A 16281-nucleotide genomic window follows, 5' to 3' on the forward strand; every position below is an offset into this window, starting at 1 on the left:
TTATCTATGTCTCTATAGATGTCTCTATTATCTATGTATCTATCTCTGTGGACAGTCTATGGTGTCCACAGAAGCCGCTGGGCGTTCCCATGGCAACGCGACCAGGAAGTTGAACCTCAGAGGAGAGTGGAACGGACGGTGTATTTTTACTTTTTGGCAAATAATAGGTTCTTGTTCAAATGACTTTGTCAAAGTTTCGGAATTTGATAGCCGAAACATTAAGATAACATCTCCACCGTGAGTCCAGCATGATGTCTACGTCCATGAGAGCCAGTTCAGCGCCAAGTTCATCGAGGCCGGAGAAAGTGCTGGACACCAGAGGTGACGTTAGCATGAAGTCAGGGGGGTGGCTAGCAGCTTAAGCAGATGGAAGATAAACAAACAGAACAACAGTAGTTATTTATACTGGCACGGCACACAGCATCTCACACAGACAGTAAGTATAACGTTGCAGCCACAAACCTTTGCATCGACAATTACAGTCACAAGCACAACTAAGCCTAAGATAAATAACGTCACAAGTCACACTTTCTCCACTCAAACTAACACACTTAAATCCCCGTCACAAGTATCACAACAATAGTCGTAAACAATGGATGTTGTTTACAACTATTGATGGAAAGAACAGTCATAGGAAGATTAAGTTGTGTTTTTGTAATTTTAAAGAATTATTGTTTAGAAGGAAAATAAAGAAAATATACATAAAATCTCATTGTTTGAAATGCACGGCACATCATTTTATCACTGACTGATTTCCAGTAACCAAACACTCTTCCATCCAGCTGGAATTAATTATTCCACACAATACATGTACACCGACTGGTTTGTTGAAGTTTGATTTTTTTTTTTCTCAGTGGCAGAACTTAATTATCAAGTCCCAGCAGTAAGCTTGAAGACACAACCTCCTCCTGTCAACAACCACATCATCCCAGATGAACTGCTGGTTAGCCTTACCTCCACTGTCTGCAGCAGGAGCACACTGGGGCACACTGCACACCATCGGCACTGCAAGGTACATTCAACCTCCGTTTATATCTTCTCAACAGTTCACACTAGTGTTTCTAAGATGACTATGTATACAGGAATGTGGAATCAGACGGCCGGATGCAGTCTGGCATCACCAGCTCGGACGAAATAAATACAAGTTCTTTCTGGAGCAGCCAACATCCCTAACTGGAGCCGGCAGGTCAGCTAGACCAACAATACAACAATACATAAGCAACATTGTTGTTGCAACTATGAAGTTTCCCCAAATATTTCATTTTTAACTAAAAATGTGCATGTTTTCTTTCTTCTCTTCTTCTTTCTTTTCTGTTGGAATGGTGTCTGCACAGGGATATTTCATTCCTGTGTGATGCTGTGGCAACCCAGAGGAAGACAACACCACTCCCACCACTAACTGAAAGGAGTGGCATTGGAGACACGCAGGTAAGCTGTCCTTGCTAACCTGTTTGGATTGTCTGGCCTTGTAATCATGAATGACAAAAATAAGGTTCAAAGCATATGCAGAAATAAACTCAGAAATCTCTCATAAACAAATATATTGGTGAAGCTGTATATCCAACTGTGAAGTGCAATTACTACTTTTAGGAATTATGCAAAAGGACTGCCCAAAACATCCTTTTGGGATAGATGTTTACATGTAAAAGATATTTCGCAAATAAAAACAAACAATATCTAGAAAGAGGTTATAAATGTAATTTCATCTAAATTTCCTGCTTTAAAAGGCCTTGGGCCATGGAGCTAAGATGTAATATAACCGAGGAGGAATGAAGTGAAGTCTGGTGAAGAGCTCAGTCCATCTCTAAAAATGTCTCACTTAAACTCACTCGACTTAAAACAATACACAGGTATCCTTGGACTCCCAGTTGGATGTGGAAGGTGGGACTGAGGCCAGACAACACTTGTTGTAAATGTTCACCTGATAAAGGGTCATACCTACATATGATATGGGCATGTGTTACTATTCAAATTTTTTGGGTTGAAGTCTTCAGGAAAAAATCTGACGTGTCAAAAATCTGTATCCAACCTGACCCTGTAATCTGTATAATAAGGGTCCTATCAAGATTGCTTAATCAACATCACAATAAGTGGATGTTGGTAGCCTTTGCTGTTGCCAAAGAGCTGATTTTTTGTAAATGACAAGAGAGAGAAAGCAATGCTTCACACATTAAAGACTGGATAGATGCACTGTTGAAAATAGCTAAATTTGAAAGAGTGATCTTGATGAATTTTGACTCTAGATGAGTGTAATTTAATATGGTCACCTTTCTTAGCAGTCATGTCCTAAAAACAGCAGACGATATAGTTAACAAATTAAACTGTAGTTTACATTAATGCGCATCACAACTTACTACAGCATAGTAACAAGCGTAAAATAAGTAAAGACTAAACCATTGTTAAATGTGTTTTGTCTTGTTCTCTTTGTTATGTAATTGTGATTTTAATTATTTTTGTATGTGTATGCATGTGTGTATATCCATATGCAGATATGTGTACACGTCTGTGTATGTACAGAATGTGTATGTATAGAAATAATCTAACAAAAATAAAATGTATGGAAAAATAAGAAGGGCCTGAGAAAATGCCTTAATTTCCATTTTCAATTTATCATAATTTACCAGATAGTTTTTTTCTTAGCAGAATATGGGTTAACACAAAATCAAAAGCAGTAACTACAACATGACAAAATCAACCAGATGTGAAAAATAAACCTATTATCCCAACTCAAGAACCATAAAACTTTGTTTAATCTCGCAAAATCACAGAAGGCAAAAAAGTAGAAAAATATTAAAGGGATACTATGCGGATTCAAACTAAAGTATGTTCATACTTTTAGATCAGTATTCCAGTAACTTGAAATGTTGTTTAAAAGTTTGGAGATAAATTCAAATAGATTTCTCATATTCAGTAGTAGAAGGTTTTACGGTTGCCTTACAAATACTGTGACTTACTTAAGTAGTACTGACTTCAAACTCACATGTATTGCCATTCATCTATACACATCTTTCAGAACTTGAGTGTCTCAGAAAGTCTGATCCCAGAGGAATATCACATTGTGAAAAACAAAGGGCTGCGGAGCCTTGAGTTCTTTGAGGAGTGAGTCTGCTTCGTTTTGGTCAAATACTTCATGCTAACTGTGCACCCTCATTTTCTCTTTGAATTAAACATTTCATTCAACTTCCATGTTGCTTCTCTTCGTCAGTGCATTCACAGTGCAGCTACAGGATGATGAGCAGAAGCTAAGGGTCTTTCCATCGCTGTGAGTTAAAAAAACATGATTTTGTCTAATTTACAGATAAACCTTGGTCAAGTAGCCTTCACTGGGAGATTTTGTTGTGTGTATTAGTAATGGAACAGCTTAATAGTAGGAAATACTGTGTACTGTTAGGTCAGGGAAAGTGCTGGTAAGATAAGAGATGTGTGTTTGTTCTGAGTGACCAGGAGGCCCAGTGGCAGACTGGAAGTGGTCCAGTTGATGAGGATGATGGACGACATGCTGGAGAAGGCCGGAGTGGATCAGCAGAGTGAGGAGCTGACGGAACTCTCCCAGGTAGACACAGGCTGATGTGGCCTCTATGGTTGACGCTAGTGCTGTGCTGCATTTATGTACAGAGAACAATACATACTGGTGCAATATCAAGATTTTGGCCTGCTTTTAGCCAGATATGGATATTTATGTGCATTGCTTCCTGCCTCATCAAAAACACAATGTTTCGAGTGTACTGTTAGAATGTGTTACTTTCAACTGGTAACCACAACATACTGTAATTAGATGATGTAAAATGTTTATATGAAAATCAAAAGTGCTTGGAGATTCTTCTTATAGCCATTTAAACCTATTAGAAGAAACAGTGCAAGGAAATGTCTTACAGATGGAGGGTCTGTTGGAGCTGGTGCAGGTTGAGCAGAACATCTACAACATTGTTTTCCATGAACTGATCAGGCAGGTCAGCGTGGGCTGTGCTGAGAGAGGACAGCTGCTTGCCAAACTCAGGTTCGCAGCTAATACATTTGGACAGCACTACTTGTTGAGGGAGGATCATGAGGCTTAAAACCAGATAATGGAAATAAAGATGTATATAAGAACTCATAAATAAAGCACGATTCTGCAACTAGATTACCTTTTTGTTACATCAAATTATTTCTGAAATGTATTTTGACAGATAGTTTGGAAGAAATTCGACATTTTCAGAAAATCATTTGCAGTAATAATACAAAGAAGCCTATTTCCATCAGCTCTTGTGTGTGTATGTGTCTAGACAGCGCTACCAGTCCCTGCTCGAGCGAATCCCCAGCCGTCTGAAAGCTCTACACACTGAAACAGTGGCGCAGCGGGCTCTGGACCGCCGGCTAACTGAGGAGATCCACCACATCAAGACAGCCATCCAGCAGCTCAACATGTACGTAGGTCAGGTGCCAGGCTGCTGGGTCATGATGAATACAGTTATCATGCGCTGTTAAGCAATGTACATAGAGTGATTCTATCTAAAAAGAAAATAAATATAATAAATACAAGAAATGAAAATAATAGCACCCATTACTCATTGTGTGAATATGAGAAATGTTTTTCTGTGTGTATGTGTGTTTAAGGGTGTCCATCCTTTTCACAGGGAACTGTCCAGAATCCGAGACCATGATGCCTTTGTTTCCCAGCAGGCGGAGTGCGCCCACCTGCAGCTGGCTGGGGAGCTTGAGCAGACTCACAACAACTCAGAGTCAGTAGGACTGAACTGAACTATTGTTCATTCAGTCAAGGTTACATTTTTATTAAGTTGATTATTTCAATTCCAAAATTCACCAGCGTGAACATTATGAAGCTTATTTATCTGGTCGATATGAGTGATTTATTTCAAGCAAAATGTATTTATGCCTTAATCAAAAAACTACAAAAACACTGTAGAAGCAATTACTTATACATGCACTAGCTACTGCTATCAATGTAACCCTGTTGTAATGTACACAGTAGTGGTTATTTAGTCCTTAATTATTACTTTTTTTTTAAAGTTATAAAAGAGACTCAATTACTATATATACTAGGGAGTAAAAAAACTGATTAAGGTGTTCCCCTTTCAAATAGTCCATGTGCTCTTCTCAGTGTGGTCCAGGGTTACCACGAGCTGTATGAGCTGCAGAGGGGTCGCCTTGAGGCTCAGCTGCTCCAGATGACTGAGGAGAGAGACTGCTGGAGCAAGCTCACCTTCTGCCTCGCCCTCAAGGTGTGCGAGCCATGATGGAGTTTCTTTCTGTCAATTGGACTCACCTAGTCTGTTAGTTTCATGTGACGGTGCTGGTGTGCTGTTAGGCAGAATAAATAATAGAATAACTGACTTTGGCTTTTGGATTCGGAAGGAATGCCAAAGTTATCAACATGGATTGTTGGAATGTCTGGATCGTAGTCTTGCATTGCCAGACCTTCACTCACAGCGCTATGGAGGAGGGTCTGGTTTGTCCACACCGCATTCCTGGAGGGGAAAGAAAAGTGCTGTGGTTTATCGGCGTTTCTTCAAACCAATCACTATCGTCTTGAGCGGCTTTAAGCGCTGTAAACAATGATGGTGCCTCTGCGAAATAGCCACTATAAGGAACTTGTTTTGTTGGAACGTGTATGTTCAAAGGTTGTTGTAGTTGTGCAACAGAAAACTCAGATTGGACAGACAGTCTAAGTAGCTGTCTGGATTTACCATGCAGAGATCTGAGGAACAGTTCTCATAACCAAGGTTAGAATGCCAACTCAAAGAAAGCGGGAGATCCAGTTGAATTTCCGACAGCACCCAAACAATCCCGGAAATGGAATGTCGTCTATATAGACTTTATGGATAGATATGGCTGACTTTGTTGCCAACTATGATTTATTGGTTATAATGATCAGATTTTCTGTGATTCTCAGGTGATCAGTGTGAAGAAGCTGCAGCTGATCAGTCGACTGCATGTGATCGAGCAGAGCTGGTTCAAGACAGCTGAGCACTGCAGCCTTTACCTCACTCTGAAGGTAACAATTAAGTTCCTATTTCTGAAACACTGTTTGTATTGTTCATGGCAAAAACACCAAACGTCCCAGATGATTCTTTGGAAATATCCCTGGTGGTTCAATTACACTCTGACTATGACAGTGACCATCCCGCTGTAGGACACAGAGGACCTGAATATCATCGTGGAGCTTAGTGACTACTGGAAAGAGCAGCTGGCTGCTTTCATGTCCCAGCTGAAGAAGACAGAGCATGCTCAGTGTGAACAGATCAGTGCAATCCAGCAAGGCATCGCCAAGTGGCTCACCTTCTGCACCACACAGAACAAGTAAGGACAAGCAATGAGAAAGTGGCATCAGTTATAGAAAAAAGGATTTTCTGGAAAACTGTCAAAAAAAATTATTGAGACTTTACACCCAGTAAAATGTCAATAATCAGCAAAGTCATTGAGAGCAATTTATGGAAAAGGAGATTGATCAGTTTGTGTATTTTGCCAAATGCTCTTACTCTCTTTCAAGGTCTCCTAACCCAAAATATGAGAAAGCTTCATTGGAAAAGATTCATGCTGATTTGAAGCAGTGGTCAAATGTAAGACAGTAAATTTACTTCCTCTATCTATGTTTTTTCTCTTTTTGGTCATTGATGCTGTATGTCTGATGTATTGAACACTTGATGTTTACACAGTCTTTCAACCAGGACAAACTAGTATGTTGTTTTTAAGCATGTCTAAGGTTTCTGTCTCATGAGGTAGTGGCCATTTTGGCATCCTTCTTTTAGATTATATTCCAAATATCTAGTGGATATGTTAAAATCAGTTTGAAACGGTATGTCTAGTCAACTGCAAATTTTCCTTTGTTGTCCTTAAGTCCTCGTCTGTCTTTCTTTACTCTGCAGACATTGGCCCTCCTGTGTGACCGCTACCAAGGTGAGAAGATGCTTTTCTGCCAGCAGACACTGAACGAGCTTGGCCGTGTCCAGGAAAGATGGCTGAATATGAGCCTTCAGCTGTTCAGAAGACACCCTTATTATGGTGAACCCCGTGAAGGCCAACAGTCCCTAAGAGAACTGGACAGGGTCCTATCTGATCTCCTCAAACAGCTGGACACCCAAATCACTGGAGAGAATGGTGAGAGCTGATAAGAGACAACATTTTGAATCATTTTAAATAAGCTAGAAACTGTGTTTATGAGGCCTAAAGACAAGTTAAGTATACACTTTGCTTGACTGTTGTCCAAATGGATATCTGTAAACGAACAGAACTGCTGAAAGCTGCAAAATCAGGACCTTGGTGAGTGTCACGGTGTTTGCTCCTGACGCACACACACACACACACACACACACACACACACACACAGACACACCAGCATTTTGGCACCACAAAGCTATCCAGACCTATACAAGTATATGTATAAGTATACTGTGTTCTCGGTTTTTTGGACACACAAGGCAATTTTTTCCCCATTGCCAGGAATGATATTGCTGTGATTTCAATATGGTGATGTGTCCAGACCCTAACCTAAGGCGGTATCTAAACCATCCACCCCAACAATTTTTTTATTTACCATTTCTCTGTAATCTACTGCATTATTTTTAGTGTTTTCTGTTTTATAGTAACATTTTGTATTTTCTGTAATTCTACTTTTCTTTGTGTTTTGTGTTGTAAACATGCAATGGGAAAAAAATAAACAATGTGTTTTTTCTGAATGCTTTCTATTTTTGCATTCATTGAAATGTAAGTAGCTGTTTTGTACTAGAACAATCTTTCACAAAAGCCTTGATGAGAAAATAGGTGCACAAAGTACTAAAGACAGCGGTATTTTGTATGATGTACATCAGCGTGTTGTTGCTGCTTTGAAGATTAATTTAAGTGGTGCGTGTGTGTCTTATTTTGTTGCAAAAATGCCATTTTGAAAAAGTATTGTTACGTTTTGATTGCAGTTTAATTTTGACATAGAAGTGAGACATTTCACCCCAAGTGTTTGTATGAAGAGTTTTGACACAAGGAGCCACATTCTACAAGTGTTAAGGCAATTGGCAAAAGCTGTAATTGGTCTCATTATAATCCTTAAGATATGGACTTAAGTGTTGAAACTGATTTGATTGATGTTGTTTCAGGGATTCACGGAGAGATCATGTCACTGCTTGGGTTAATGGAGTCCCGAGTTTCAAAGCTTGGTGCAGTGATTGGACGGCAAGAGATGATGTCCATCCCTGACTGGCTGAAGCTGGAGACGGCCCTGCGCCTGTGGCAAAGTCTGGCTGAAAGAGCCTTTCAGAACATGTCTAGCTCGCAGACAGAGAACGAAAAGGACAAAAACAAGCTTGACATATAGTAAGTTGGGCTAAACTATTGGATTTAATGAAAAGGCAGAGGCCTAATTTGTCAGCATTCTGTAGATAAGTTTGTAAATATACTCCTAAGATGAAACCTTTTTAATGTTCTTCAGTGCAAGAAATTTGGTATTCTGTATGTGTTTGGGAATCAAACTGTGATCTATTAGACAAAATAAGACTACTAGATTGAATTCTGAAATTTAAATATTCCCGTATATGTTGTGTGTGTTTGTTTGTTCAACCAGTACAGACACAGAAAAGGTGTTAGACAATGTGCAACAGTTCATAAACAACCTGTCCAACTTCACTGATGGTGAGAAGCAGAGACTTAGTGAGGAGGTCAGTACCAACCAGGTTCAGTCAACACACATTTTGAAAATGTTTCAAAACAGCAATGTCACTTAAGTGCATTTCTATCAAGTGTTTTGGAGCAAACACATCAGCTCTATGAATGTGATGCACAGATTTTTCACAGATACTACATCCAAATGAAAAAAAACGTATTTATAAAAAATATATTTATTGAGTGTTTTTTGTGCCCAGGTCAGTTCTATTCACGTGGCTCAGACCCGCTGGATGTTGGATCTGTTGCTCCTCATGGTACCTGACCATAGCGAGGACCATGACCAAGAACAGGAACACCAGGACATTACAAACATCTCACTACAGACACTGGAAGAGGATGCCAAGATGCTGGCTGAGAAACAGATTTTTTTTTCCATATACATCAGCAGGTATCAGAAGTTTTTACAACTTGCTGTTAGGCAGATGCTTTTAACCAGAGTAACTAACAATTAGTGCATGGTACAATAACTAAACTGTTGTCTTAGAAAAAGTAAATGAATTTTACTACAGAGGCAGTGATAACTTCTTTATGTTATAACACTTTATGTTATATATACTAACATACTAACTAACAACAGAAACAAAAGAAAGAAAATGATGGCTAAAGTATGTTAAGTAACTTTGAGGTTGAATGGATCAGCAGAAGGGGATTTTCTTCAGGATGTTCTTATCAGGAAATGTTTGTTTGTGACTCCAGCTCCTGCAAACTGATTCTGGAGGAGCATATTCTGCAGAATGCAGATGACGTTGAGGCTGAAAATGAGATGAATGAATGTAAAAAGCTACAGGTAAACAAAGTTCTAAATCATAATTTAAGAAATAGCATAGAATGAATAGTATTAAACTTAATTTCCATTTTGAGATCGAACAGGAGATCTGTTTTACTACTCGTGTGTTTAAACAATACAAACCTCCAGAGCCATACTGCAGTTACAGACTAGGGTAAGATAAGCTTACCTCACATGTTTTGCACAGAGAATATCAGCTTCTGCCTTCAAACAAATGCTTTTAGAGTTCATGCTCTTAATCGCAAAAGACTTAAAAACTCTTTCATACATCAATCTATCCTCTTGCTAAACCAGCAACATTAAATCCAGTGCAATATTTATTCAGGGTTAAAAGTGTCCACGATCTTGTCTGTGTGTATGTTTCTGTTTTTTTCTGTTGTTATACAGTATGTCTATGTCCCCTTTCATATGAGCTGCCTAGGGATTCACTAAAGTTGTATAGTTTTATAAACTAAGCAAAACTTCACAAGTACTGTGGTGTGTGTTGTTATTATGTCCATCCTCAGAGGGAGTGCATGGACTGGAAAGAGACCTGTATAATCCTGTGCTCAGGATTGAGAGGCGGTCCTGTGGAGTTGCCCGTCCGACAGGCTGACCCCGCCTCCAGGAGTGACATCCCTGTCTCTCCAGCAGACAGCACGGTGAGGAGTTGACTGAGACATTTTTGATCAATGTGGCCCTCACTATAAAAGACTTAAATAAAGTGTTGTTGTTGTCCAGCAGGGGGAGCTAACGGTTTGTGAAAGCCCAGTGGTAAAGCTGATAAGCTATGATGGAAACATTACAGAAAGAAAGTTGGGAGAGAGCAGTGTCCACCTGAATGCGGTCAGACAATGAAATCAAACACTTTTTCAGTGTTAGTGGCATGCCTTTAACTGTGTATAGAGTTGAATAATCTGCCCATCTGTCTCTGTCTGTCAGCTTGAGCTGGTTGTATCCCCAACAACAGAAGTAGCTCAGAAAGCTTTTAGTGAGCTGACCACGGTAGGATTGCTGCAGCAGGAACTGCAGTAAGTTAACTTTCTTATCATTGAGTGGAACACGCGTATTTTTGTGATGCTGTGATAATATATATCAATCACGTCGTCTTTTGGTGTTTTTCTTCCCCTTCACCCAAACTGTCAAAAAAGGGACAATAGCAATGCATATCCAGTTTGTTATCGCTGGCTATTGGCTCATTTGTGCCACGGAGAAATTGTATTTCTTTATTGTTTAAAATGCTTGCATGAGCAGCATTTACCAGTACCCCCAAGGCTAAACATCCATGCTTTTGTATTACTTTATTATAAATACAATTACTTTGTATTTACTTTAAATAGTCAGAAAGATAATTTTACACCTCTCAGAATTGGAGTTTTGTAAGCAAAATCCCATCAAAAGGGCAACAAACAAAATAGTTGTATAAATGTTTCTGTCAAGTTTAGGAACCATCAAGCATTGTGGAAATATATTTGTTGAATGTCCACACATCAGCTAGTCACATTACCAGACCTTCCTTCACAGCGCCGCGGAGGAAGGTCTGCCGAGTCCACACAACCATCCGAGATGGGAGAGAAACATGCTCTCATTTATTAGTATTTCTTTAAACCAAACACATTCGTCTTGGGCGGTGCAAACAACATACAACGCAATGACGCCTCTGCCAAATAGCCTCAGGAAGTAACTTGTTTTGGTGGAACATGTGTACATTCATACGTTCAAAGTTTGTGTCAGTCATGCAACAGAAAACTTAGATTGGACAGGTAGTCTAGCTAGCTGTCTCGATTTACCAGAGTTAAAAATGCCAACAGAAAGACAAACCTAGGTAACGGACATCCAGCCTAAATGAGGGACCTCCGGCGGAATTTCTGGAGGCACCGAAACAATCCCTGAAGTGGAATGTCGTGTATATAATGTAGACTACACATCAGCCAAGTGTCTGTAATTGTTCAGAAATGGCCTTTTTATTAATTTTTGGATGTGCAAAGAACACCCATGTTAGAGTTCTTTCCATGTGTGTGTCAGGGATTCAGAGCTGCGTGTCCAGAGTACCGAGCAGCGAGCACTGAAGGCTGAGGAAGCCCTTCAGTCAGCGTTGGAGAAGATTCAGGACCTGGAGAGACAACTGCAGGGTCATTCTAGTCTGGAGCCCAAAAGAAGTAAAGCCGACCGAGGTAACGATTAAACAAAAAAACTCTACAAACTTTTAACTGAGACAGAGAGAAAGTAACAGTAAAGTGATTAAGGCTTAAAGGTGATACATGTTGTTGTTTGTGATTCAGAGAAAAAGAAAACCCCACCACCTTCCCCACCACCAGTAACACCCCCAACTCCCCCAAAGAAAACCGCCGCTGAAGCCAAACAAACAAGCATCCCCAAAAAGAACAAGAAGCGTTGATCTGACATGGGATCATGAGGTGTTACTACTTATGTATGTATGGGACTGTCCAGTTATTTTAAAAATCAGTTTTAGATTTTTGTTTTGTTTCATGTGTTTCTTGTGTTGTAAAAAACGCCTTCACTCCATCACAATCACATCCATAAGGGAAAGGGTATTATGTCTTCTGGTGCACATTACCAACACATGTACTGTCTCAACACTTGACAAGATAGTGTAGCACAAAGGAAGGAAAAAAACTAGAATAACCAGGAAGCATCCTTCACCAGCACTACCATCCAAGTCTAAGATATTTTCAGTATCAGGAGGGTGTCAAATATTCTGGCTGCTTGGCTGTTGTGTGATAATGGATATAGTTGTGATGCCATTTATATAACAACTTGCTGTGGTTTTGTGTAACCTTGTGATATTGTCTCTCTCAATTAGTTTTTGTTTCCTTCCAAAAAATACAGTTTTCTGTTAGATTTCTCTGGACCCTTGTTATCAAAACATGGAAATTGTTCAACAATAATAAGCTTTTGTGTCATAAGAATCTGTCACATCATTGGTGAGTCTGTATCTGGTTCCACCTCCGTCGTCCCTCCCTCTCCTTCCACAGAAAGGGGAGGAGGGGCTGGTAGGGATGAGAGATCAGGGTTGAGGCTGAGAAGATCTGGGGGGAGTGGAAGGACCAGGGCAGGATGGAGAAGACGGAGGGAAGCCCTGAACCCCTCCCAGGCATCTCTCTCCCCCTCTGCTGCGTTTACCTGGAGGAAAGACGGACTGCTGTTGGAAACACGTTTCCTTTACAAATACTGCTGAGAACGCAGAAACGACAAAGGCAAAGGAAAACTTCAGTTGGCAGGAATAAACCAAGGCTATGCAAGGCTGGAAAAACTTAGAAAATGGTTTGAAATGGAAACGGAAACCATGGTGCATTGGGCAGAGTGTTGGAAGGCATTGGAACAGAGATCCGCCCCTAGCTTTCTTTCTTTCTTTCTTTTAACTGTCTTTTATACTACCAGGAGGATTTACCTCAGTCTTCCCTCAGTATAATTCTCAGTATCTATTTTCCAAAGGTTTTAGAAATAATACTGATAATAATGAAGTTCCTTAGTTTAATCTTTAGTTAAATGCAATATTTGACAAAGCATTAAAATATAAAACAACCTGCATTAGATTATAAAAAGCTGGTATAGTTACTCACTCTGGCCTGGCGTTGTCTCTTGGCCTCGGCCTCTGCAGCCAAACTCTGCTGTAACTCCACAGGAAAACTGAGCTCATCTCTGACAGAAAATCAAACACAAGCCTGGTCAGCAGGAAGATCACAGCACACTACAAATCTCTACATTCTTCTTTGCTGTTTACCTGGAAAAATCAAAGCTTTCAGAGGAACACTATTTTGTCCACTCATGCATTTATTTCCCAAGCACTGCTACTGTGTAGTGTTGTACAAATCAGCCTATTTCTTTTGGGCTGAAAGATTTTTTTTAAACTCATCTTGATTCTCTTTAGCCATTTAAAGCATCGGCTGTTATTATAAGGTTTTGCTGTCAGCCCCTGTGTGAGCTTTTCCTTGCCCCTACTGTTTTGCTCAAGTATTTAACAGTTAAATGGTATCTTCAGTCTTACATGTCTGCTCTCTCCACCCGGATGCCCCAGCGGCAAGCAACAGAGTCAACAGCTGCTTGTATCTGCTGTCCGATCTTCCTCCTGTGCAGCAGGATGTGGCTAAACGTATGTTGGGCGAGAATGTCTCTGACCGCTGACTGGACCAGAGTCTCCATTACTGTTGTCAGACTGGACAGAGCCGTGCTGCACAAAGCCACGTTCTCTATCTGGTAATAACACACTGCACTCAGTTCTGGCCTCACCAAGTCCTTTGTCACCACCTAGGTACAGACAGGTAAGAAGTCAGCAGTCTAATGTAATTAAATCCTTATCATCCTTTGGTTAATTAGTTTGTTATCATCCTTTGGGATGGATGATCCTAATTATCATCCTTTGGTTAATTAGTTGTTTATTGTTTCCTACCCTGTGGGGCGGAACCTTCAGCATTTTCAGTCGGATGTCGACCTTGTGACACACGTCAAGGATTGGGAGGTAGAAAAGAAGGCCTAAAGAGAGGAGGGAGAAGGGTTTGATCCAAGGACAGATTTCTAAAATTGCATGTTTTTAGTATCATAGAAAACACGTAGATGACGGAAACATTTGAACTAATTGTAGGTTGTCCAAAAACTGACACACATCCTCAGAATTGGCAAATCAAGTGAAAAAATCAAAACGGTAATTGGTGACAACCTGGTCCTCTAGGTTTTCCACGCAGTAGGTGACCCAGTCTGAAGATCACAGCTCTCTCATGCTCCCTCACTACCTGTCACTCAAAATGACAGACATCAGTCAGTCCATATGAATGGAAGACAATGATAGTTGCAGTTTCCAATTGACATACAACAGAAGAAGGACATTGACATTGTTGTGTTGGCTGTGAACATTGGTACACTGAATTAGAAATTAAACAACGGCCGTGACGTGAAAATGCTAACTGTTTAAAATAGCCCATTTTCATTCTAAAAATCCCCACATTTTTCCAATTATTTTACTTCTTGTCAAGGTGGAAAATGTGGAAACCCTTTTTACCATAAAGAGACATCTCAAATTAAACTTGAATGATATATTTTTCGCCCTTTAACTCCATCACAAACTGCATGTGTCTTATTTGTTTTTCCTTGACCTACTCATTTGCATAGTTTCTGAAATTACATTTCGTTTTTGTTAGTATATTATTGTGCAGTGTTGGGTTTCTGTTAGATCTGTGGTGTAGTTCGTACTTTGACACAGAACCAGATGGAAAGAGGAAGGAAAAGCAGAACCAGAGCCAAGACAAAGACCATCAGCAGCCACTCACACACTCCCAGGTTCTTTCGTTTTAGACCTGCAGAGATCCACAGTACTGAGTAAGAAATCTAACCAAGATACTCAAAATAAATAAAATTAAGAGTAATATTGCAGTCTTCCTAAGAGCTCCCAAGATTTTTTTGTTACGATTTGTCAATACCAAAAAATGCAGTAATTGCAAATTAATTTAAGCCAACATAATTTATTTCTGTCATCACATTCTTGAATTAACATTACTATTTATTTTATTATCCGTTCTTACTTTTCTTATGCTTCAAGAAATTCAACATTATAAAAATGTCCATTCACACATTTTTTTATCTTGAGAACAACAAACTAGGGAAAACTAAATAAATCATAATACCAATTAATGAAAAATACAGTTAAACCTTCCCTAACTGCACGTAGAGTACGATGTACCAGGCTTTTCTTTAGTCTTTGACTTACCTTCCTGCTCCGCTGCTTCCAGGAGCCCTAAGTTCTCCTCCTTGACCTCATCCTCTCTCACGCTGTCTATGTCCACCACAGTGGATCTCGGCTTCACCTCATTTGTCTCCGGCTTCTCTTTCTGTAGCCTGTTTGTCCTGACTGATGATATTTCTGGGACCCGGCCTGCCTTTGACGGCCTGTGTCTGTGACTTCTGGGAGGCAGAGAGGCTCCGCTCTCCCTCTCCTTCCTGGGCGTCATTCTGGATCTCGGCGGGTTAACATTAGAGGACTTCTCCATTCTGTCTGGAGGCTTTGCAGTAAAGAGCATAGGAGTGATGGCTGTTGGGATGTTTCTGCTCGATGGGTTGACAGGTTTTCTTTTTTGGTGAACGCAGAGAAGAAGAAGAAATTGTGTGACTTTTACTGCTGGGAGTTTCTTCCTCTGTCAGGAGGTCTGTAATGAATCAGGGGTGCTGCCGTCCACTGTGCATCAGACAGAATACATAGATGGTAAATTAGGCGGACTGTTTAAACGTGGGAGTTGGACAGCAGTGGGAGTGCCACTTACCACCTTCTTTTTCAAATTACTTCTGGCCAGTGAACTTTTGTCAGCATGATAGTCAATATCTGCTATCAAATCAGCAAACACACAACAATAAAATTATAAGCTAATGATGTAAAAAAAAAAAATCAACATATGGTAATGATGAGTAATGATGTACAGATCACCTCTCGATCTACAAGCAAATCTCTTCCTTTTTTTCCCAGATTCAGAATGAGACATAAAATGGAAAACATCCAGGGATTGATGTATGAGTTTATTTCAGAAAATTCAGTTTAATTTATGAATGCGATTCTTTACCTATTATTATCCAACACCTCAAACAAGGGTAAATAATTGCAGTTGTATCAAGTTCAATCAAATGATTCCCTTGCCTTGATTCATTTGATTCTGTCATAGAAACATTTAAATCCTCCACCTAAAAATAACAGTACACATCAGAAGATGTGCAGACATGTTTCAATCTTTAACTAGAAAGTTCAAAGTTCCCACAGTTTTAGTAAGCAGGATGGTAGCCTATTTACTATATATACAGTGGGTACGGAAAGTATTCAGACCCCTTTAAATTTTTCACTCTTTGTTTCATTGCAGCCATTTTCC

The 16281-nt window shown here is 39.9% G+C and overlaps 2 protein-coding genes across 4 annotated transcripts; one reads left to right on the forward strand and one right to left on the reverse strand.

The window, feature by feature from the left end:
- The first annotated feature begins 81 nt into the window (after positions 1-81).
- Positions 82-12044, forward strand: axdnd1 (axonemal dynein light chain domain containing 1). 3 transcript variants are annotated; one of them, XM_034881189.1, is made up of 24 exons: positions 82-436; positions 855-1012; positions 1083-1186; positions 1335-1428; positions 3014-3099; positions 3206-3262; positions 3445-3553; positions 3876-3997; positions 4263-4403; positions 4614-4718; positions 5099-5219; positions 5891-5992; positions 6131-6297; positions 6488-6557; positions 6864-7095; positions 8085-8301; positions 8549-8642; positions 8847-9037; positions 9346-9436; positions 9943-10077; positions 10157-10261; positions 10358-10446; positions 11441-11589; positions 11698-11813. In XM_034881189.1, coding segments are annotated over exons 1-24 (2856 nt in total). In that variant the 5' UTR covers positions 82-435. The 3 variants fall into 3 exon arrangements, with proteins under 3 accessions (XP_034737080.1, XP_034737077.1, XP_034737078.1); XM_034881186.1 differs by having other exon boundaries at positions 249-321; positions 11698-12044; XM_034881187.1 differs by having other exon boundaries at positions 249-321; positions 10160-10261; positions 11698-12044.
- Positions 12045-12128: 84 nt separating this feature from the next.
- nphs2 (NPHS2 stomatin family member, podocin) lies at positions 12129-15595 on the reverse strand. Its single transcript, XM_034881245.1, has 7 exons — positions 15138-15595; positions 14624-14727; positions 14094-14166; positions 13827-13909; positions 13425-13684; positions 13000-13078; positions 12129-12559 (listed from the first exon to the last, which is right to left on the reverse strand). The coding sequence occupies exons 1-7, from the start codon at positions 15445-15447 to the stop codon at positions 12350-12352; spliced, it is 1119 nt and encodes a 372-aa protein (XP_034737136.1). The 5' UTR covers positions 15448-15595; the 3' UTR covers positions 12129-12349.
- Between the last annotated feature and the right edge of the window lie 686 nt (positions 15596-16281).

This window comes from Etheostoma cragini, chromosome 9 (genome assembly GCF_013103735.1).
Source record: "Etheostoma cragini isolate CJK2018 chromosome 9, CSU_Ecrag_1.0, whole genome shotgun sequence".
In the NCBI taxonomy this organism is placed as follows: domain Eukaryota; kingdom Metazoa; phylum Chordata; class Actinopteri; order Perciformes; family Percidae; genus Etheostoma; species Etheostoma cragini.

Coding starts and splice junctions, on each gene's coding strand:
- axdnd1 (XM_034881186.1), top strand. CDS start 249: ATGATGTCTACGTCCATGAGAGCCAGTTCAGCGCCAAGTTCATCGAGG. Junction 1,013..1,082: donor CACACCATCGGCACTGCAAG/GTACATTCAACC, acceptor CTATGTATACAG/GAATGTGGAATCAGACGGCC. Junction 10,447..11,440: donor TTGCTGCAGCAGGAACTGCA/GTAAGTTAACTT, acceptor TGTGTGTGTCAG/GGATTCAGAGCTGCGTGTCC.
- nphs2 (XM_034881245.1), bottom strand. CDS start 15,447: ATGCTCTTTACTGCAAAGCCTCCAGACAGAATGGAGAAGTCCTCTAAT. Junction 13,079..13,424: donor CGGGTGGAGAGAGCAGACAT/GTAAGACTGAAG, acceptor ATTTTCTGTCAG/AGATGAGCTCAGTTTTCCTG. Junction 12,560..12,999: donor AGAGACAACGCCAGGCCAGA/GTGAGTAACTAT, acceptor TCTTTCCTCCAG/GTAAACGCAGCAGAGGGGGA.